This window comes from Bufo gargarizans, chromosome 1 (assembly GCF_014858855.1).
Source record: "Bufo gargarizans isolate SCDJY-AF-19 chromosome 1, ASM1485885v1, whole genome shotgun sequence".
Classification (NCBI taxonomy): Eukaryota; Metazoa; Chordata; class Amphibia; order Anura; family Bufonidae; genus Bufo; species Bufo gargarizans.
The window spans coordinates 508,231,260-508,256,107 of NC_058080.1; the positions used below are offsets into that span (position 1 = coordinate 508,231,260).

A 24,848-nucleotide genomic window follows, 5' to 3' on the forward strand; every position below is an offset into this window, starting at 1 on the left:
ACAGTATTAGTGCACATTTTCCATGCGATTGAAAAAGATAGGAGGAGATGACAAGCACCATAAAAAAAGACAACTTCTTCTTTCTGAGACAGTGATAGCACACTCAGAAGTAGAAGACTGTCTTGTGTCTCTTAGTATGGTGGGCAGATTTAAAAAGTGTCAGACATTCTCAGGTAGGTCTTGCTTCTTTTGTTTGTGGCTGAGTGTTATATGTAATGTAAGAATATTGTGGCACAGGAAGTATTTCTTTTTAATGTATAAGACATGATGTAAAGTCAAAGCCTGCCAGAGCCACTTCATCAGACACGTGCTGTAATGTAATATATCTGTGTATCCTGCTACCATCAAAAGAGATTCTGGGGCTGTAGAACCTCTAGTGATGTAGTAAAAGAATTTGAACAGAACCTTCAGGTATTTAAAGGAAATATTCTCTTCTTGGAAATGTAAAGATCTATTTAAAACAATATCCACTGATCGGAATACTGAGTCACAGGGCTTTATTTCAGGACTTACAGTGTATATGATGCTTTAAGTTAAGTCCCTTAAAGACACTGAGACTATAGCATGTATACAATATTCTATGGGAAGTATTTTCAGAGTGCAACCCCCTCTATTGAAGTACTGTTAAATTCTTACAAATCTTGCAAATCTGCTTTTAGTATTGTGCATATTATCTGATTTCATAAAATTTTTAAATACAACATGTAGGGTAAGGATACATATATGATCCCTGAAAGTCATTTTCAATAATTTTTTTAAAACAATGATGCTAAAATCTACACTTTGATTCTTCAGTTCTTTTCAGTCGCACTGCACAGACCATCCTTCTCTGATTCAGGCCTGTGTTGTCTAATGGTCATTCCCGCTGTGACTTTACGTTCAGGGGGAGGTGAGGGTTGTGTAGGAAAAGTCACCACTTTGATGTTTGCACTGAGTAAGCTTCGTGTGATCAGTGACGTTTCGTATTCTCGGTGATTGGAATGCCATGAAATCAGCACATGATCAAAATACGTAACATCACTGATCATATGAAAACATCAGGAACACAGTACACAGCCGTGAAAAAGTGCAACAATGTTAAGCAGCCTTAAATGCTACCTGTGTAAACATTTTCCCTGTAATATATCTATATTGATGCAATGAGGAGTTGGAGCAGGGCTGTCAGTGGGGTAACAGAATGGCCTGATGAAGGCACTGGTTCACTGCTGAAACGCGTTGTCACCAACAAAGCTTTCATCTTGAACCCTGTCTACAAGATTCTGTTCCATTTCTCGGGCAGTGTGGCTCCAGCTTCTCATTTCTCCTTCTCTCATTGGATCAGTTTTGCTTTTGAGGAAGATGCAGCAGGCAGCCATACATGGTATTCCTCACATAGCTTTCATTACAGCTCTGCCTCATTAGTTGTGCCTATGAGCCTCAAACAGGTGGAGGCTCAAGGTGAGCCTCCACCTGTTCGACTTTCATATTGCATCATTCCTATTGGCAATATTACCTATGGCACACTGCGTATGATTTTATCTCCTCACATTTCTATATTCGTACCATTGCTTGTAAGAACTTCTCTAACACCTGAAGATCAGCAGTGCGAAGGTGCACATGTCTACTGATGAATCCTTAATGGGAAATGTAGTGAGACGTGAGTCCATTGAAATAACTAGGCATGATGGGTTGTGCACAGGAGCCCTGCAGTGGCTCAGAATTTTGTCTGACGGAAGGGGGTCTGAAATGGATGACCCTCATTGTGATGTCTATATGTTCCAGTAGGGCATGTAGTGCCTTTTTCCATTTTGTACGGGGTTATACAGGATTCTACAATTTAGTTTCGTTCCTCCAGAAATAGTGCTGCACCCGTCCGCAGGTTGTGTCTGATAAACTTAGCTCCATTGAAGTGAATGGAGCTGAGTTACTACAAAATCACACACAACATGTGGATAGGTGAGGGGAAAAGAGCAGTCATGTTTTGTCTGATCCTGTTCAACCCCTCTAAATCCCTTTGTTTCATTCAGGTCCTTAAAAAACCAGAGCATCAAAACTCACAATACAGCTATGCAATTCAAAGACAAGGTTTGTGTAATAGCTGGAATATTACCTCTAAGCCTCACATTGACATTTTGTAATATGTAAGGAAGCTGTTGCCTAATACTGTCGAGCTCTTTCTACATGTCCTCTTAACCTTACTTACTGGTAAGTGACAGAATATGTGGGGTAGATGGTCATACAATTCCTAGCTTAGAGTTAATAGAGGGGTGTGGGGTAATGGTGGTCCACTGTTTTCGATACCTCCCGGCGCAATAACACAACCTCAAGTGGTTGGAAACAATTCTTTTTATTTGCATATACGTGACAGCGCGTTTCGGCGTAGAATAACACTCCTTTTTCAAGTCTAAAAAGTAGTAATAAGATTGATGCTGGTAATGACGGTATTATGTAAAAAGAACAAAGACATATGATAATAATAATAGTAATTGAGCTCTGAGCTAAAACAGTAGGGGCTCATGCACACGACCGTGGGGCACAGACTCCAACCGTGTGGCTGTAGCATCTGGATCGCGGACCCATTCACTTGAATGGGTTCTGCGATCCATATCCAACGGTCCGCACTGCAAATAAGTAGTGCATGCACTCCTTTTTTTCTGGTGTGGAGGCATGGATGAAGGCTTCTGATCCGTGCCTCCATTCCGCACTGCACCGCATATCCCGGATTGCGAACCCATGCAAGTGAATGGGTCTGCATCCGTGATGCGGGGCGCACACGGCCGGTATCCGTGTTTTGCGTTTAGCTGTAACTAAGGATTAGTACAAGTAATACAATAAACAGTGGATATAAAAAGTCTACTCACCGCTGGTAAAATGTCAGGTTTCTGTGATGTAAAAAAATTTAACAAAGAGAAATAATTTCAGAACTTTTTCCACCTTTAATGTGACCTATAAACTGTACCACTCAATTGAAAAACAAACTGAAATCTTTTAGGTGGAGGGAAGAAAAATTATAAAAATAAAATAATATGGTTGCATACATGTGCACACCCTTAAACTAATACTTTGTTGTAGCACCTTTTGATTTTATTACAGCCCTCAGTCTTTTGGGGTATGAGTCTATCAGAATGGCACATTTTGACTTGGCAAGATTTGCCCACTCTTCTTTGCAAAAACACTCCAAATCTGTCAGATTGCGAGGGCATCTCCTGTGCACAGCCCTCTTCAGATCACCCCACAGATTTTCAATCGGATTCAGGTCTGGGCTCTGGCTGGGCCATTCCAAAATTTTAATCTTCTGGCGAAGCCATTCCTTTCTTGATTTGGATGTATGCTTTGGGTTGTTGTCATGCTAAAAGATGAAGTCCCTTTTCATGTTCAGCTTTCTAGCAGAAGCCTGAAGGCTATATTGTGCCAATATTGACTGGTCTTTGGAACTGTTCCTAATTCCCTCTAGCTTAACTAAGGCCCCAGTTTCAGCTGAAGAAAAACAGCCCCAAAGCATGATGCTGCCACCACCATGCTACACTGTGGGTATGGTGTTCTTTTGGTGATGTGCAGTTTTTGGGCCAAACATATCTTTTGGAATTATGGCGAAAAAGTTCAATCTTGATCAGACCATAACACCTTTTCCCACATGGTTTTGGGAGACTTCATATGTGTTTTTACAAAATGTAGCAAACAGACAAATACAGTACTATAGTGGAAGAACTGAAAAATGTGTAAGGGCTGTTTCACACGAGCGGATGTCGTGCATGACATCCGCTGCGTGAATGACAGCCAAGACCCGATGCAGACTGCAGAGGCACGGAGCAGTAACATGATTGATAATGCTCCGTGCCTCTCTGTGATCACTTTACTACGAAATCACAATGACAACTTTATCTCACTGTGATTTCGTAGTAAAGAGATCACAGAGAGGCACGGAGCATTATCAATCATGTTAAAGCTCCAAGCCTCTGCTGTCTGCATCGGGTCTTGGCTGTCATTCACGCAGCGGATGTCACGCACGGCATCCGCTCGTGTGAAACAGCCCTAAGGCTTTCAAGGCATTAATTAGAAATAATAGATATATTTAATCAGTATCTGGCACATGGCAGGGCAGGGAAGCGCCTAATTTATTAAGAAGTATGCATCTTAATAAAATTAGACTGATCTCACGCCTGCGCGTATGCCAGTTTTGTTAAATATACATTATCCATTCTTATACTCAACAATACATATAAGTGGCTATTCCACCTGGAAATGGAAATGACAAATGCTAAGTGATGTCTCATTTGGTCTTATTGGTGCACAAAGGACTGCAGTTGTGTGTGTGTATATATATATATATATATATATATATATATATATAGTTTGTCAGTATCCAGTCTCTACAATGTACCTTAGTACCTATAAAATTGCTCAAGTCAAGGTAGTAGCTCATATCAGTTTTGGCTATTGAAGAGTGGGAAACACGTTTTGTCTATAACAGCTGTCCATTCAACCATTCTCCTGGATCATCGACATATTTTATGGTTGTAATGCATATTTTTTGGGGACTGTCTTATTACTACTTAATTTCCACTATGGCTATTTTAAATTGGACTTAAATTGGATTCAAACTTCTATGAAGTGCAGCTATTAATCTGCTACATGGTCAGCGAGTGACTAACAAGGAAGAGGCACACTGTGGCACCACAGAGCGCAGCCAGCTATCGTAGTCCGCTGCACAGGCGTAAGGTTTCAATATTAGCTGGAGCACTTTCACCATACTGAGAACGCTGGCGGAGGATCCATGAGCGAAACTTCATTTTAATTCTGTGTTGAGATCCGTCTCCGTACAACATTAAATTGTATGCGTTCTGGCGAGGTGAAATGAGTTATCACCAAAGTCTCTCCGGTGAATACCTTAGGCTACTTTCACACTAGCGTTTCAGTTTGTGAGATCAGTTCAGGGCTCTCAAAAGTGGTCCAAAACGGATCAGTTTTGCCCTAATGAATTCTGAATGGAAAAGGATCCGCTCAGAATGCATCAGTTTGCCTCCGTTCCGCCTCCATTGCGCTCTGGAGGCGGACACCAAAATGCTGCCTGCAGCGTTTTGCTGTCCGCCTGAAGAAGTGGAGCCACACGGATCCGTCTTAGCACACAATGTAAATCAATGGGGACAGATCCGTTTTCTCTGACACAATCTGACACAATAGAAAACGGATCCGCCCCCCATTGACTTTCAATGGTGTTCATGATGGATCCGTCATGGCTATAGAAGACATAATACAACTGGATCCATTCATGATGGATGCATGCGGTTGTATTATTGAAACGGAAGCTTTTCTGCAGATCCATGACGGATCCTCAAAAAACGCTAATGTGAAAGTAGTCTTAGGCATTTTATTAATAAACTTGAAAACCATTTTAAAACAGATACCTGAAGTTGGCTTCTAAGGGCTCTTTCACACTTGCGTTCTTTTCTTCCGTCATAGAGTTCCGTCGTCGGGGCTCTATGCCGGAAGAATCCTGATCAGGATTATCCCCATGCATTCTGAATGGAGAGAAATCCGTTCAGGATGCATCAGGATGTCTTCAGTTCAAGACCGGAACGCTTTTTGGCCAGAGAAAATACCGCAGCATGCTGCGCTTTTTGCTCCAGCCAAAAATCCTGAACACTTGCCGCAAGGCCGGATCCGGAATTAATGCCCATTGAAAGGCATTGATCCGGATCTGGCCTTAAGCTAAACGTCATTTCGGCGCATTGCTGGATCCGACGTTTAGCTTTTTCTGAATGGTTACCATGGCTGCCGGGACGCTAAAGTCCTGGCAGCCATGGTAAAGTGTAGTGGGGAGCGGGGGAGCAGTATACTTACCATCCGTGCGGCTCCCGGGGCGCTTCAGAGTGACGTCAGGGCGCCCCACGCGCATGGATGACGTGATCGCATGGCACGTCATCCATGCACATGGGGCGCTCTGACGTCATTCTGGAGCGCCCCGGGAGCCGCACGGACGGTAAGTATACTGCTCCCCAGCTCCCCACTACTACTATGGCAACCAGGACTTTAATAGCGTCCTGGCTGCCATAGTAACACTGAACGCATTTTGAAGACGGATCCGTCTTCAAATGCTTTCAGTTCACTTGCGTTTTTCCGGATCCGGCGTGTAATTCCGGCAAATGGAGTACACGCCGGATCCGGACAACGCAAGTGTGAAAGAGCCCTAAACCAAGTTTTAAAATGGTTTTCAAGTTAAAAAATGTATTAGGACATTTAATTACCATCTGTGGCCTTATTGTTTTGGAGGTTTTCATAACTAAGGCTACTTTCACTCCAGCGTTTTTCCTGGATCCGTCATGGATCAGCAAAAACGCTTCTGTCACAATAATACAACCGTCTGCATTATGAACGGATCCAATTGTATTATCTCTAAAATAGCCATGACGGATTCGTCATGAACTCCATTGAAAGTCAATGGGGGACGGATCTGTTTTCTATTGTGTCCACACCACATCATGGACAGAAAAACGCTGCCTGCAGACGGATCTCAACAGCGGAAAGGGAAAGCGCAGATGTGAAACGAATAACTATTTATATGTTTTGTTAAGTACAAGAATGGATGTTATGTTTTGATGATTTTATACACATTACCTAGTTTAGCTTCATTCCTGGACTGATATATAATATAATATTTTTACCTTTATAATAATTTGTATAGTGTCTTCATTACATATATCTATTAATTCCAAATAATGTCTTGAAAGTCTTTAAGTTTATTTCTGTTCTTCCACTATAGGAAAATACAAGTCACCCGTACATACTAAATAGGAAAACACTGGATAACACTGACATGGAAAAGAACTCAGAAAATGTCGTTAATAATAAACTTTAACTGTAGCAACCAGTGTCAGGCAGCTGCTGCCAAGGCCAATAGGATCATGGTGTGCATCAAAAAGGGACATAGATGGCAGTGATGAGAACATAGTCCTGCCACTTTACAAATCGCTAGTCAGACCACACATGTTGTATTGCGCACATTTTTGGGCGCTTTGCAACAAGAAAGCTGTAGCGCTTTAGCAGCTTTAAAGGCTAGTTTCACACCAGCACTTTTAGATCCAGCAGGCTTTTTTCGGCAGGGACAATATGCAGATATAGGCAGATATAGGCAGCTGCAATCCGACATGCCCAATACTCATCTCTCTGAGCAACAGCCATTGGGGTAGAGTCAGGAGAATGCCATACACATTAGAAGGTTGGCGGCCTAATCCACTGATTTTTTCACTGATTGACTGAAATTGATCAAATTGAGTCAAAAAATACATGTGTTTCCCAGATGTTCTAATACTTTCATAGCAGGTAGCTTCACTCTCAAACAGTAAAACCTATGGCATTATTGGAAAAATCATAAAATGACATTGTTGAAATAATTTCTATATAGATAACACATAACCCACCATTCACTATAGGTGATGGATGCAGATTTCCTATTCCCACTAATGAACTCTACACAGGTCACAGAACATGCCTAGACTAGCCTTTTTTTAGCCTATATGATGCACTTTTTGGCAAGAAAAAATCATGCTAAAATGCCTCCGTCTTATAGTCCACAGTCAGGGTGGTCCAGCAGTGTCCTCCCTGACGGCGTCCTTAATGATCCAGGAGATTGCTCATACAGTGCTTTGCCCAATGTGTATGCAGCAGACTGGTTGTGTCTATATGTCAGCTGTGTAGCATAGCATGCCTGTGTTTGTCAGGTGTGTATGGAGCAGAGCTGTGTGTGCATGCATATATGTCAGCTGTGCATGGAGCAGGGTTCTGTGTGTGTATATTATGTGCTTTTGCGTGCGTATAATGTGTGCTGCAGAGCTGTGCGTATAATGTGTGCTGCAGAGCTGCGTGTATAATGTGTGCTGCAGAGCTGCGTGTATAATGTGTGCTGCAGAGCTGTGTGTATAATGTGTGCTGCAGAGCTGTGTATAATGTGTGCTGCAGAGCTGTGTGTATAATGTGTGCTGCAGAGCCGTGCGTATAATGTGTGCTGCAGAGCCGTGCGTATAATGTGTGCTGCAGAGCTGTGCGTATAATGTGTGCTGCAGAGCTGCGTGTATAATGTGTGCTTCAGAGCTGCGTGTATACTGTGTGCTGCAGAGCTGTGTGTATAATGTGTGCTGCAGAGCTGTGTGTATAATGTGTGCTGCAGAGCTGTGTGTATAATGTGTGCTGCAGAGCTGTGTGTATAATGTGTGCTGCAGAGCTGTGTGTATAATGTGTGCTGCAGAGCTGTGCGTATAATGTGTGCTGCAGAGCTGTGCGTATAATGTGTGCTGCAGAGCTGCGCGTATAATGTGTGCTGCAGAGCTGCGTGTATAATGTGTGCTGCAGAGCTGCGTGTATACTGTGTGCTGCAGAGCTGTGTGTATACTGTGTGCTGCAGAGCTGCGTGTATACTGTGTGCTACAGAGCTGTGTGTATAATGTGTTCTGCAGAGCTGTGTATAATGTGTGCTGCAGAGCTGTGTATAATGTGTGCTGCAGAGCTGTGTATAATGTGTGCTGCAGAGCTGTGTATAATGTGTGCTGCTACAGAGCAAGGACAGGAGGCACATTTAGTGAGCGCATGCACCATTGCTGTTTGTTTCAATGGTCAGCAGATGACACGGGACATGACCAAAACTATTAACCCTCCGTACACTATATTCCAAAATTAGGGACCTTGACCTCTTCACTTCTCAAAAATTCTAATTCTTTCTGATTCTAATTCTTGGGCTGCATCTTATAGTCTGAAAAAACTGATTATATGTTTCACTATCTGGTTTTAATTAGCAAAATAATCTATGTAATGCATTCACCTTAGAACTAGAAGAAGCTAGCTGACTATATAGGTACAAAGTAATGAATCAGCGGTGTTTTGTGTTTGTCCCTAGGTTTCCTCCATGGAGTTTTCCTGCTGCTTACCTTATCTGCAAATTGCAACAGTGATCTCCTTCATCAGACCAAAGCAATGCTACGTGAAATGCAGCAAGAGGCAGAAGAGCTTTTTAATGAATCTGTAAGTATCATTCTGTCCCTGTTTAGGTCATGTATGAATACTAGAACTGTTTGGGTGTGTTGATCATACTCTTTTTTAAACATTTTTACCATTTTGTTAGAAAATGGTAATAGTCGTCTCTTACTTAAAAAAAACACATGTGAATGCAAGATGCTCCATTTCTTTAAATTCTTAATATGTTAAGGCATCTTTTTCATCATAAAGAGGAACATATCTTGACACAAGGAAATGGGGAAATATTTCCCAACATTTCTTTAGGTAAAGTCTCCCTCTCTCTTGTGTTGAGATCCTTGTTTTGATTAGGAAAGACATACTATAGTTATATAGATTTTTTTTAACCCTTAAGCGGGCTGAGATTGAGAATAGCACAGGCTGACTGCTGCCAAACAGTTTTATCCCCTTCTTTGCTGTCAGATTCGTTAATTTCTAACGATAATTTGTTTTCCCTTAGTCCTAACAGTGGCACAGATGGGGTATTCTGCCCCTGTGGACTGGTTAGGACAGGTGGAAGTTTTAATGAAACAATAAAAAAACACTGGCATGCACACGCCCTCCCTGCCCCCAATAAAGAGGGGCGTAGCCCTCATGCTATTGTGTAAAACAAGTAGACAAAAAAAAAAATAATAAACAAGGGGGGGAAATTTGTGTGCCACTGTTAGGACTAAGGGAAAACAAATTATCGTTAGAAATTAACGATTCCCTTACGTCCTAACCAGTGGCACAGATGGGAATTTAGCAAGTAGAAACCCCCATGGGAGGGTCCTCATGCCTGGCGGAAGATAACACTGTCTGGCCAAATGAGGAATAACTATGTATTCTAGTATCCACTCTATAGTGTGAGATAAAAGTGGAGTGAGAACTCCAAGAAGCTGACTTACAGATCACATCCAATGGGATCGAGCTTCTCTCTGCAAAAGTAGTGGCCACTGCTCGAGTAGAGTGGGCCCTTACAAATTCAGGGGGCTCCGAGCCCTGAGACATATAAGACTCCCGAATTGCCTCTTTAATCCAGCGACTGATGGAGGGTTTAGAGGCTTTCCTCCCCTTATGGGTACCGGAAAAAGGGATAAGGAGGTTTTCATCCTTCCTAAATACCTTGGAGCGTTCCAGGTAAATCCTAAGACATCTCGCAATGTCGAGGGTATGGAGCCCTCTTTCCTCAGAGGAGGGGGATGGAGCCAATGTTGGTAGGGAGATCACCTGGTTAATATTGTCAAAGGAGGGAACCTTTGGGATGAAGGTAGGTAAAAATTTGAGGAGTACCCGATCCTGCAGGAACTTTGTATAAGGCTCAAAGGCAGAAAAAGCCTGGAGTTCCCCAACTCGCTTTGCAGAGGTAACGGCCAACAAGAAGGTGATCTTCCAGGTCAGGAACCTGAATCCCGCCTCCTCTAGGGGCTCAAAGGGGGGAGATGATAACCCCCTGAGCACGACCGATAAATCCCAAACAGGGATGGATCTGATTACTGTAGGCTTTAATCTTGAGGCTCCCTTCAGGAATCTCTTGATAAGGGGGTCTTGAGAAACAGCTCTGTTGAGACAAGCAGAGATTGCTGAAATCTGCACTTTAAGGGTAGCGGGTGATAGCCCATTGTCCAGACCGTCCTGTAGAAACTGTAGGATCATCGGGATGGAAGCTTCAGCGGATGTTTGCTGATGCCTAGAACACCAGGACGAAAAAATCTTCCAGATTCTGGAGTAGGCCTTGTTGGTAGCTTCTGATCTGGAGTGCTCCAGGGTTCTCAAGACAGACCTCGATAGCCCTTCTATCCTTGGAAGGGGCTGATCAACCTCCAGGCCGTCAGGTTGAACATTTGAAGATTTGAGGAGACCTGGGTGCCCCCCGACACCAGTACTCTCTCTGGGGGAAGCCTCAGAAATTGACCCCGACTCATCTGTAAGAGTTGGGTAAACCAAGCTCTTTTCGGCCAGTATGGGATAATGGCGATAACTGACGCTTGGTCCTGCCTGATTTTTATCAAGACTCTTGGTATCAAGGAAATTGGAGGGAAGATGTAGGCCAGCCTGAACCTCCATGGGATTGACAGTGCATCTATTGCCACCGGGTTGTCCTCCCTGTAAAGGGAGCAATACTTCTCCACCTTGGTGTTGAACCTCGTTGCCATGAGATCGATCTCTGGCATGCCCCACCTGAGCGTTATCTCCTTGAAGACCTCTGGATGAAGTGACCATTCTCCGGTTGGAAGACCTCGGCTCAGGCGATCCGCAATCACATTGTGAACTCCGCGAATGTGAATGGCTGATAAGTGGGTGAGGTTCAGTTCTGCCCAATCCAAAATCACCCCTATCTCTCTCAGGAGACTTTGTGACCTCGTGCCTCCCTGCTTGTTGATATACAACACAGCGGTCATGCTGTCTGACTGTACCTTCACTGCCTTCCCTCGAATGATGGGAGCAAAATGAAGAGCTAGCCTGATTGCTCTGATCTCCAGGAGATTCGATGACAATAACCTCTCCTGAGGTGTCCAAGTTCCCTGGACTGTCTTGTCCTGAAGATGCGCACCCCAGCCTACTAGGGATGCGTCTGAAGTAAGTATGATCCAAGAGGGCTGGATCACGGACTTGCCGTCCGTGAGGTGGGACCACCACCTCAGAGAGGATCGGACTTTGTAAGGCAGGGAGAGCACGGAATTGAGTCCCACTGGACTGTGATTCCACTTGGCTAATACTTCCGACTGGAGCGGACGTAGATGCCATAATGCCCAAGGTACCGCCTCTGCGGTTGAAGACATTAGTCCCAACATCCTCATCCACATTCGAATCGTTACCTGTTTTGGTACAGAGAGGGAATGGGCTGTCTGTTGCACGGATTGCTTTCTTTCGGGAGTGAGATGAATCGTCATCCTGACTGAATCCACCATGCACCCCAGGAACCTTACAGAGGTGGCTGGTTGAAGTTGGGATTTGTCCCAATTGATTATCCATCCTAACTGATGTAGGAATGTAACAGCCTGCTGGATGTGTTGGGACAGGATCGCTTGGGAGGGGGCTCTGAGGAGCCAGTCGTCCAGGTATGGAACTATACTCAAGCCTTGAAGTCTTAGTGCGGCCACCACAGAGACCACCACTTTGGTGAAAGTGTGTGGGGCTGAAGAAATCCCAAACGGGAGGGCCACAAACTGAAAATGCTTTAGGACCCCCCCCCCCCCCGATGTTTACCGCGATCCTTAAGAATCTTCTGGACCCAGGATGGATGGGAATATGGAGATAAGCATCCTTGAGGTCCAAGGTTGCCAAGAAATCTCCCGGCATAAGAAGATTGGTCACTGACTGGATAGTTTCCATACGGAACTTCTTTTGTCTTATGAAACGGTTCAAGAACCTCAGATCTATAATCATTCTCCACCCTCCGGTACTCTTGGGTACCAGGAAAACTGGGGAGTAGATACCTGTTCCCCTCTCTTGGGGAGGAACCTCTTCTAAGGCCCCCTTCTGGAAGTATTCTAGTACGTAACTTTCTAGAATCTTCTGCTTGTTGCTGGGAAGAAGCCTTGTCTGGACAAATTTGTCCAGAGGCCGACTGCTCAAGTCTAAAAGGTAGCCCTGAGAAATTACACGCAGGACCCAACTGTCCTGGATATGATCCTGCCAACAAGGTAGAAAGTGTTGTAGGCGACCGCCTACGGGAATGTGGGGAGAAGGGAGCCCGAGATTTCCAGTCAGACCGGCTAAATACCAAGAGCCTCGAGGAGGCCCGCAATCAGAGCGCCGAGGACTTCTTGGGGGGTCTAGAACCCCGAGAGGATTTCCCTCCTCTACGGGAACCCCAATTCCTCTGGGGTCTGGGTTGCTGTTCCGCTCTGGAACCATACCCCTTGCCCTGACCACGAAAGGACTGCTGGGGAAGGGACTTGCCCTTCTTGTCCGACAGCCCCTCCATTATCTGGTCCAGCTCTGCACCAAAGAGTTTGCCGGGTTCATACGCCATGGCACAAAGATTGTGTTTTGAGCTCGTATCGGCCTTCCAAGGTTTCAACCAAAGCGGACGCCTGCCCGCGGTTGAAAGAGCCATAGACTTGGATACCAGCTTCAGTTGTTGTGGAGCTGCGTCACACAAGTAGTCAATGGTAAGGCTGGCCGTCTTACATGAGGCCAGAATGTCGTCCCTAGAGACCCCATGGTCCAGGTCAGACTCAATTTGGGAGAATCTCGTTTTTAGAAAATTTGCCACTTCGGACGACGCAATCGCGACTGAGGCGGAGGCCGAGGCCAAAGAATAGGCGCGCCTAAGGGCGCAGTCCGCCTTCAGGTCCATTGGGTCCAACAAACTTGACCCGTCGTCTGATGGGATCAGGGTCCTTCTGGATAATTTCGCGATCGCCATGTCCACTTTAGGGACAGGCCCCCAGGAAGATACCTGATCCTCTTTGACCGGAAACACGGCCTTGAACCTTTTGGTCAACACTGGACCTTTCTCTGGCTTTCTCCACTCTGTTTTCATCAGAGACAGGAGAGAATCATCCGCTTTAAAGGCCCTAGGCCCCCTAGAGGCAGAGGATGAGGCTTCCCCCAGATCAACGTCATGGTCCCCCGACCGGACGGATTTTAGTAGCCGCTGGGCCTTCTCCAGCGAGAAAAAATAAGAGAATCCATCCTCCTCATCCGAGGAGGAGGCAGAACCTTCCCTCGCCTCCTGACCCCCCGAGACCTCCATCGCACGATGGGGGGAGGAGGGACGATGACATTTGGCGACCAGGGTACTCTTCAGTTCCTGTATGGAGGCGTTGACCTGGCTCATGTTGGACTCCATGTACCCCTTCACCCAATCGACCACATCGTGGACAGATGGCTCCAACTGGGGGAGTGACTTGGCCCTACAGGGTGGGCAGCAGGAGAAATCATAAGAGTCCTCCAGGACGATCTGGCAGTCATGGCACTGCAGGTGGCGCCTCTTGCCCGCTGATTTCCTGCCAGGCTCCCGCTCTCCGTCACCGGTAGACGACATGGCTGAAAATTAAAAGAAACATGAATTTAGCAAAATTCAAGAAAACAGAGCTTAATCGCAAGCTTCAGGATCTTTACCCAGAAGATCCTAGCAAGCTCTTATAGTAAGAAACAATGATTTTCAGCACAGAGGTAGCAAAACTCTCTAGCACCAAACCACACTCAAGGTTGACAGCAAGCTGCGCTCCAGGAGACTGAACCTGGAGCTTCACCAAGTTTAAATAGGGTTTGTTGGCGCCAAAAAAGAAAGCCCCGCCCCAAAAGGGGCGGGGTAAACCTCTGAGTTTATCTCCTTTGCAAAACAAGGAAAAAACTGTACATTAGGGACCCAGAGAAGGACCCTGAAACATTTTAAAGGCCCCCACGGCCCTAGCTCTCTAAAATACACCTCCGGCCGACGTTATCAAACGGCCGGAGCGAAAACCGGAAGTGATGTCACTTGACGTCACTTCCGCAAGATGGCGGCGCCCAGCCGAACATGTGGGATGCCGCTACCGCCGCTCCAGCCGCTCCACCTCCGCTCCATAAGGGAGAGGCATAGTCTAACGTCGGCCGGAGCGAAAAACCGGAAGTGACGTCACTTCCGCAAGATGGCAGCGCCCAGCCGAACATGCGGGACGCCGCTACCGCCGCTCCAGCCACTCCACCTCCGGACAGAGGTAAGCCCCAGCCTGAGACAGGGCTGTGCATAAAGGAGAGACAAAGCTAAGACCGGAGGACGTCCTCCGGCCGCATAGGAGGAGCGGCACAGTTCCAAAGGAACCACAATAAAGAAAAGGGAATAAACACTCTCTCCACCACAAGGATGGAGGAGTGCACCACCCGTCCCGTCCTGTCCGCAGGACAGAAAAAAACACAATAGCATGAGGGCTACGCCCCTCTTTATTGGGGGCAGGGAGAGCGTGTGCATGCCAGTGTTTTTTTATTGTTTCATTAAAACTTCCACCTGTCCTAACCAGTCCACAGGGGCAGAATACCCCATCTGTGCCACTGGTTAGGACGTAAGGGAATAGTGCAGATCATGCTTTTTGTCTGACTGATCAGGTGATCGCTGTGAGCCAGTCGTCTTTAACCCATGGCTTAGCGGTCATATCCCTTACAGCAGGCACACTGTATCATTTGAAGCAAAGTCTGCTGGAGGGGCTGGGATACCCCTCTATGGTGTCCATAGGTTGTAACAGAGCATATAGACATTTGAAAAATACAAAATACAGCAATTGTATTATTACTTTTTACAGTATTAAAGGGTTTCTCTTAGGCGAGGAACTCTTTTTCATACTGCCAGGTAGGGTACAGGGATTAAGCACCATGCCTCCTTCACTGCCTCTCGTGCTGTCTACATACATGCTGCCAATGGTGACATGCATGTAGAAGGCATGTTACACTTCTGGTCCAGCAGAGACCAGAACCAGAGCACAGTGACAGGTGAAGCTTTTTTTTTTTTTTTATCCCTGTACCCTGACAGCCCCTTTAACTCTTTAGTAAATGTGGGAAGAAATGAATTTAATAGAAATTCATTGGTGATTTGTTTTTAACATAGAAACATTAGATTTAAAGGGCATCTGTCAGCAGCTTTGTACCTCCGACACTGGCTGACCTGTTACATGTGCGCTTGGCAGATGACGGCATCTGTGTTGGTCCCATGTTCACATGTGGCCTTAATGCTGAGAATAATCATCTTTTAATATATGCAAATGAGCCTTTAGGATGTGATGATGTTTTTACTGCCTGACCCTGCCAATCAAAGTGCAGAGGGCGCTGCAGCTGCAGAGAGAGCAGAGCCTCTAGGTGCAATGGCAACGCCCCCGTTGCTCTTAGAGGCTCACTTGCAGATATAAAATTATTATTTTTCTCAGCAATGCGGGCACATATGTACATGGAACCAACACAGATACCTTCAGCTGCCATGCGCACATGTAACAGGTCAGCCAGTGTCATAGGTACAAATCTGTGGACAGATGTACTCGGAACAATTCCAGTATTCACATTAACATTGGTTATATGACACAATATATTTTATGACATAATATAACAAATCCTTTTATATTTTAGTTCACAGAACATGACATTCCTGAGGATGACTGTAGAAGACCCTACCCAAACACTACTGATTCACATAAAAAAAGTGTAATTCACAGAATAAATGAAAGTCTACTTTATTTCAGCAAAGCCTTTGATGTGCTGTTGGGCAGACATGACGTGTCTGAATACGAGCATACAGTGATTCTAACTAAAGAAAGGATGAAAATTAAAGGACTCCGCTCAAATCTGTTAACACTTTTAAAGCAATATAATGATTCACTGGAGAACATGCTTGATCCACATATGTGTAAAATGCTGAAGACTAAATTTCGCCTTCCTAACAGTGAAGACATTTATGGACAGAAGTTAGAATGCTGTCAGCTGATAAATGTTTACATTGATTTCCTGAAAGTTATCCATAAAATAGTTTTGAAACTTCCATCTAGACGATTAAGAAAACATTTTTTCACCAATTATATGTTAATCTAAGTCTTCTACATTGACCATCTACTTGTATTCCATGGAATGACAAAAAGATGAACCACCAACCAACAACATTTCCACTAACTTTTGCAAAGATATGAGGTTGGCATCATTCCAGACCACCAGTCTTGTAACATCCTTTTTTACCAGCATATTCATCAAGCACTCAATTCTCTTAAAATGTTTGAGAAATATACATTTGCACAGTCTATGAAGATTGCAACAACATCATTTTGTGCAATATGCCATAAAAGTTGTTACACCTGCAGTCACGCATAAAAAAAAAAAGCTGAAACCGCCCAAAACTAAAGTTTCATACTTTAGATTTTCTATGAGCCTGTATACTTCTCACTCTGCTATGCTAGGAGATTGATCGGAAACTGCGAACACTAATCCGGGAAATTAATATAAAAGTAAACCGGACATTGTCATTCTGCAGGATTCTTTTTTTACATGTTCCTGAAACAGTCTTGTACAAATCCTTTACAGAACACAGAGTTTAATCTTCTGCTGATGTTCCATTTTTGGCTGGGGATCTGCTGAGAGGATGGGGCATAGGAGGCAATCGTAGTGATCTACTGAAGACAGAGAAGAGGGACACGTGAGGAAGTGGAAATATGGCTGAGCTTCTGGGACAAAGAGAGAGCTTTCTTTATATTTCAAAGGAATGGAGGAGATTAAAGGAGGAAGTGAAGGGATAAAAAAAAATAAAAATTGTGCATTTTATATGTTTAGTGTTTCTTTTACACACTGATGCATGCTTGTGGTATATGAAACAAAGTAGATACCTCCGGCATGTGCAGGTCACTCTCAATAGACAGTATGGAGCCAGACAAGGATATTTTATTTAAACTTGAATATTCATAACCCATGTTTTTGAAGCTATGCAAATCCTTTGATCGAAATAAGTCTTGCAAGGCATAGGTTTAGGATGCAGTTATAACAGCAGAGAGTTGCTCCCAGCATTTTCTTTATAAGTCATGCTAAGGAGGAACTAAATGAGGATGAATCAATAGCAAAATATACTGTTTGTCAGTAGAAAACAGCAGTTTGTCTCTACCTCTGGGCCTCTACGGACCACCCATTTGTGTCTTGATTTATAGATGTTACATGTGAGGTTTATCATGTTACAACACTTTTCACAATACATAATTCTTGCATACAGGGATATAATAATACACTGACATTTGCCATTTCCCAAAAAATCATTCCTATTTAAATCTATACAACTGGACCTCAGCAGAGTGAAAAATGCTGCTCTGGAATGTCACTGAGTTTTACAGTATTACTATACTGACAACTGGTTATAAAGTTTGTAGGCTTTTTTTTTTTATATCGGTTATTAACCATTGCTTAAATAATAATTTAGCAATACAACTAATTGTTGTATTTATTACACTATTTGAGATAACCCTCAGGCTATATTCACACGTCAGTGAAACATGCCCTTTTTTTTTAACGCCCGTTGCGCATCCGTTTTAAGAAAATGTTCTTTTGTTTGTTTTCATGGACTGAAAGTCCCAATACAGTTGAATGGGTGCAAATTTAACATCCCTTACTCAAAAAGGCAGTAATGAAAAAAATGTCTGTTAAAAACGGACTATTTTACCATTTTTAATGGACGTTTTTTTCACTGTCGTGTGATGGTAGCCTTAGACATAATGATTGTATTTAACTTTACCTGTTGTACATGTGATTGCAAATATTGGATTATTTATGAAGCTTTTTACATTAGAATGTACTAATATGTACTGTAATTTCAATTAATGTTATTTATATAATAAATTATCCATTGTATATTAGGATTTAATATTATATACTGTTATGTTAAAAAGAACCTTACACCACAAAATGCAGTGCAATCTGTAGGCAGCATGTTATGGAGCAGGAGAAGCTGAGCAGATTGATATACAGTTTTGTGGGAAAAGATTAATTAAAACCTATAAAGATTCATTAAAACCTTTGGGGACAATTCATTTTTATGAATTTTTTCAGTTGGTCTTTATTAAAAATATTGAGCCGTTCTGTCACAAAAGGTTAGCTTTCTTCTATTCTGATTTTCTATTCTGTGAATGGTACTTTCACTTTGTGCCGTCATCTAATAAACCTTATCTCTAAATTACTAAAAGGTCATAAACACTTATTTAAGCCACATTCATCAGTAAGATAAGAATTGAAATTTAATGAGTTTATAAGGTGAGAGATCACAGATAAGGAGCCGTCAGCTGAGCTGTCTGACTGAACAGAGTGAAAATATAGATCCTGCTAGAAGATAAACTCAAAGCTGTGCCGGGAAAATGGCTCATCATTTTTAATGAAGATCAATTGAAAAAATGATTTTAGCTAAAAATAAGTACAACACATTAATTTAAAAAAAAATCGTCACCGAAGGTGTACATAGCCTTTAAATCTGTGCTCTTTCTGAGTTCAGTTGTACACCATGGGGTTGTTCTTTGTGATTTTAAGCATTCTTTGAAGCTCAATCACTAATAAGACTAACCACTTTGGCAACTGAGCTCAAAATGAGCAGATGTTATAACTTACAAGTTTTACTTTTCCTACAAAACTGTATTTTTATCTGCTCAACATCTCCTGCTCTATAATGTGCTGCCTGCAGGTTGCACTACATTTTATGGTGACAGGTGTTCTTTAAATATTATTTATCTTATGAATACACTCTTGTTATTTTTAACATTTATCTAATTATTTATTATATTTAGATTATTTAATTTAAACCATTTGCATCAAATAAAAGACTTTGAATTTTCTTAAATATTGCCTTATTTATTTTAAGTATAATTACTGTAAAATAAACTGTCTAGGCTCACACGTTGTGGTCAAGATGTATGCAAAACTGCACCGACATGCTAGTCACTGCAGTTTACAAATTAATTGCAGCTTAAAACTGTTTAATGGATGCACAGTATTGCAGCTAAGAAACATTTTACCAATCAGCCATTAACATTTAGCCGCAATCAACTTGAAAATCATGCCAGTCTCCATGTTGGCATATCTTTGGCTACACAAGGAGAACCCAGCCTCAAAGTGGAACATACAATTCCAATGCAAAGAAAATTGAGTTCAGATGGGATGCAGTGTTCTTTTACTGTTGTGAAAAGTAATGCCATGTCAACTGAACTGGAATTTATTGTGAAGTAGATTTTATAACATCCTTTATCTCTTGACTCTAAATTGCCCCACTTCTGCTACGGAACACACAAATGTAGTAGATTTGTTACAGAAATGTGTGAAACTGTCCCATTCATCTGAATGGTGATTGCAGAAGTCCATAGGACATCCAGGGCTGGCCTTAGATGTTCAGGCAAGAGCTAATCTTGCCCCCAGTTTACCTAAACATACACAAAGAGGAAGACAATCTTTGTAACAAACAGTTTTTTTTCATTACAGATAATTTAAGTGCAAACAAGTACAATCCTACCCAGTGTCACCTGTCACGAACTATGGATCCGATCGCTCCGGATCCCACAGCTGTGACGTAGTGGTCTGTGACGGAGTCTGCGCACACACAGAGACCTCACGTGACCGGGGTATTACCATTCGGCTAACACCCCCCACTACACTTCGGTAACTGCCACCACGTGGGTTCCCGGTCCACGAGCCGACTATCCGGGTCATTCACTATCACACAGATCAGTGGATGAACCGGATATCACTTACTGACCAACCACAGTCAATCACCCCCAGCTACAATTCCTAAATGCAATTTAACTAACTACCTGGAAACGTCTCTTCAAAGGCAAGGTATGTTGTTCAGCAGCTTAGAATATGGAAGACTTGGCCATTTAGATTTTATAATCTTTAATAAGCGGTAAAAAGCAGTGCATACAAGTCTAATGAAAATGACTATAAATCTACAGAATAATAATAACAATATAAATAATCACGACAGTTCAAATGAAAGGGAAAAAGATGAAAGAATACTTAGTTTCTCTGGAGGGTTTCAGATGGTCGTTCATATGTCCTTTTTGAATCCTTGCAAACCCCTTTTCAGTATGTATCAGGGGAGACCCTCAAAGTTCTTCTGATACAGGGATATGCTGTCAATGTCCAATTAAGTGTCTGGTGATGTTCCATGGGTCTCTCTCCTCTGTCCTTGTGCATGGATTTTTATGAACTCTCCCATGGGCAGGAGACTTACTCCTGTCAGCCAATGGCAGCAGAGTGACTGAGAAGCCTAGGGATTGGCCCCCCAAGTGTTTTATGGCCCCATCAAAGTTCAGTTCCTACAATGAGAATTATACTTAAGCCCGTATCTCCTTGATACATCGGCATATTTTTATACAGAATACATATTTGCGATCCTTATTTATTTACCTACAGAATGAGACCACACACGGTAATGCTGGGACCTGTAGTTCTTCTACCACCCATAGGTCAGCTACAGAATCACATCCTCTAGTCATATTTGATACCCAATTAACCACAATACTCTGTAGAGCCTGGATCTGGTGTCAGAAAGGGCATAAGTTGATTCATAAATGAAATATGAAAGTGGACTGGTTTTATGCCCAGAGCTAATTAAGGGCTATTAGCTCTCCTCAAACCAGACCTGGAAATTAATGACGTCACGCTCCAGCCAGGCTTGACAGCGAGCTGATCTTATCTTAAAGAACAGGATGAGCTGGGCCTGGTATAGCTTTTATGACCTTTTATAGCTGGCCTCAAAGACTAGTGGTAATAAAAGTGTCCATCTATATCATAGGTGACCCAGGCTTCGGGAAGATGAGAGTTCACAGTTTTTTTTACATATGCCAGAAGCATATAAGATGGCTACCCAGAGGAATTATGTATGTATGCCGGCACATCACCCATAGCCAGTCTCCTGCCCCCCTTAATCATACCCTGTCACCTTTGTCCAGTCCCCTGCCCCCTCAGTTAGACCCTGCCCCCCTTAATCATACCCAGTGTCACCCATAGCCAGTCTCCTGCCCCCCTTAATCATACCCTGTCGCCTTTGTCCAGTCCCCTGCCCCCTTAATCATACGCAGTATTACCCATAGCCAGTCTCCTTCCCCCTTAATCATACTCTGTCACCTTAGCCGAGTCCCCTGCCCCCCTTAATCATACCCAGTGTCACCCTTACTCAGTCCCCTGCCCCCTTAATCATACTCTGTCACCTTTACTCAGTCCCCTGCCCTTCTTAATCATACCCAGTGTCCTCCTTACCTAGTCCCCTGCCCCCTCAATTAGACCCTGCCCCCCTAAATTAAGGGTGACAGACACTGGGTATGATTAAGGGGCAGGGGACTGGCTTTGGTTGACACTGGGTATGATTAAGGGGGGCAGAAAACTGGGTAAAGGTGACAGGGTATGATTAAGGGTGGGCAGGGTCTAATTGAGGGGGCAGGGGACTGGGTAAGGGTGACACAGGGTATGATTAAGGGGGGCAGGGTACTGGCTCTGGGTGACACTGGGTATGATTAAGGGGGCAGGGTCTAATTGAGGGGGCAGGGTCTAATTGAGGGGGCAGGTGACTGGGTAAGGGTGACACTGGGTATGATTAAGAAGGGCAGGGGACTGGCTCTGGGTGACACTGGGTATGATTAAGGGGGGCAGGGTCTAATTGAGGGGGCAGGGGACTGGGTAAGGGTGACACTGGGTATGATTAAGAAGGGCAGGGGACTGGCTCTGGGTGACAGGGTATTATTAAGGGGGGCAGGGGACTGGCTCTGGGTGACACTGGGTATGATTAAGGGGGGCAGGGGACTGGGCAAAGGTGACAGGGTATGATTAAGAAGGGCAGGGGACTGGGTAAATGTGACAGGGTATGATTAAGGGGGGCAGGAGACTGGCTTTTGGTGACACTGGGTATGATTAAGGGCCTTAATCATACCCAGTGTCACCCATAGCCAGTCTCCTGCCCCCCTTAATCATACCCTGTAACCTTTACCCAGTCCCCTGCCCCCCTTAATCATACCCAGTGTCAACCAAAGCCAGTCCCCTGCCCCTTATTCATACCCAGTGTCACTCTTATCCAGTCCCCTGCCCCTTAATCATACCCAGTGTCACTCTTATCCAGTCCCCTGCCCCTTAATCATACCCAGTGTCACTCTTATCCAGTCCCCTGCCCCTTTAATCATACCCAGTGTCTGTCACCCTTATCCAGTCCCCTGCCCCCTTAATCATACCCAGTGTCTGTCACCCTTATCCAGTCCCCTGCCCCCCCCCTTAATTAGACCCTGCCCCCATTTAATTAAACAGGTACTCACTATTTGAAGTCTTCTGCTGCCTCCCTGTCTGCAGAGCACCGGCCGCCGCCCTCACACATTGAGCAGATCCTCTCTGTGAAGGCGCAGCACTTGGACTCTGCGCCTGCGCCCCTAAGCTTCTCCTCCACACTCCGGAACCTGACCTGGCAGCTGCAGCGGCTCAGCTCGCCAGGCTTGCCTCACACAATCTCGGGCTGGCCTGCTGTAAGTGACCGACTGCGAGCTGTGTCGGCCGCCGGGCCCCCCGGTTGCCATGGCGCCCTGTGTGACCGCACAGCTCTCACAACCCCAAAGGTCGGCCCTGAGGACATCTGCATGGAGTTTATACGTTCTCCCCGTGCTTGCGTGGGTTTCCTCAGGGTACTCCGGTTTCCTCCCAATTGTGAGCCCTATCAGGGACAGCAAAGGATAATAATGTCTGTAAAGCGCTGTGGAATATCTCCGTGCTATATAAGTGAATAAAATAAATAAATAAATATGCATGCCACTAAACCAACCCTATTTAGGTGAATGGAACTGATTTTGGATCACTGAAATATCAATGGATCTGCTGTGTGTGAACACACCCTTAGTTTTGACTGAGGTTTTACCCTGGGTTCACACCTGAGCGTTTCTGAGACGCGCGTTTTACGCGCGTATTTGTCGCGCGTTTTTATGCGCGTTTTTTGCAATAGTAAACGCGCGTTTGACGCGCGTTTGTGTGATTGACTGCAGTGTTGTTCAATGAGTCTATGGCCAAAACGCGCGACAAACGCCCCCAAAAAAGCTCAAGAACTTGTTTATGCGTCGGGCGTTTTACAGCGCGTTCAAACGCGCTGTAAAACGCTCAAGTGTGAACCAGGGCCATAGGGAAGCATTGGTTTTCATGTGTTGAGCGTTTTACAGCGCGTTTGAACGCGCTGTAAAACGCTCAGGTGTGAACTTAGGGTTAAGGCTAGCTTACTTTTTAAGGGAAATAGTAATATAGTAAAGACTTCTAAACTCCATGTTTTGCACAAATAAATAAATAAAGGGGTACTCCCAACTTAAAGAGTAACTGTCCTTTTATTTATTTACATAAATGAATAGTACAGGCACATATATGAAACATTGTAATATATCTCATTAGAAAAAGATGCTTCCTTCTCTTATCAGGCTCTGCTATTTTGTAAGTGTTTGGTGCGGATCCGTCATAGATCTGCACAGACAGATCCGCACCGATAACACAACTGCATGCATCCATTCAGAACGGATCAGTTTGTATTATCTTTAACATTGCCACCAATGAACACCATTGAAAGTCAATGGGGGGCGGATCCATTTTCTATTGTGTCAGTGAAAACAGATCCGTTCCCATTGACTTACATTGTGTGTCAGGATATGTTTGTTTGCCTCCGCATCGTCAGGCGGACATCAAAACGCTGCAAGCAGCGTTTTGGGGTCCGCCTCCAGAGCGGAATGGAGACTGAACGGAGGCAAACTGATGCATTCGGAGCGGATCCTTATCCATTCAGAATGCATTAGGGCAAAACTGATCCCTGAAACGGATCTCACAAACGGAAACCAAAACGCCAGTTTGAAAGTAGCCTTAACTGCTGGTGAATTTACATATAAACTGCCCAGTTCTGCTGTATAATGGCCTCCATGAACTGCACAGAGCTACTGTAAGAAGCAGAATTGCCTATTTACCCATGTCTGGGTGACATGATTCCAACTAGTCTCCACTAGCTCAGAAGAAAACAGAGAACTACAGACTGCAGAGAGAAAACTACTAAAATTTCCAGATACAAGTCATATAATGGTTGGAAATAGTGTTATTCCTCATATATACACACACCAGCTTATTCAGAAAAATGACCTGAAACTACAGTTACACTTTAAGCCTTTCCCACAGCTGCCCTGCTCCTATTTCCACGGCGCTGCTTGTGTTGTGGGCAGGAATAGGCTGATGTCTTTCTCATGATGTCTCTCAGCTCTTCAGGGCCCTGTGTGCAAATGTCCATGTCTATAGGCAATACACAACCACACGTGTCTGCAGTACTCATTTAGTACTATTTGGCTCTATAGTTATGTAGAGGGGTGATCAGGATGGAGGTTACTGCCCAGGATCAAAAGGAGCAAACTCCCAAAAACTCGCCAGGCGTAGGATTGTATGCCACTGCAGGACCGCACCAGTTG

The 24,848-nt window shown here is 44.1% G+C and overlaps 1 protein-coding gene across 1 annotated transcript; it reads left to right on the forward strand.

The window, feature by feature from the left end:
• The first annotated feature begins 108 nt into the window (after positions 1-108).
• Positions 109-19,223, forward strand: LOC122933545. Its single transcript, XM_044288518.1, has 3 exons — positions 109-173; positions 8,867-8,991; positions 16,009-19,223. Exons 1-3 carry the CDS (start codon positions 137-139, stop codon positions 16,465-16,467), a joined length of 621 nt encoding a protein of 206 aa, XP_044144453.1. The 5' UTR covers positions 109-136; the 3' UTR covers positions 16,468-19,223.
• Positions 19,224-24,848: the final 5,625 nt, after the last annotated feature.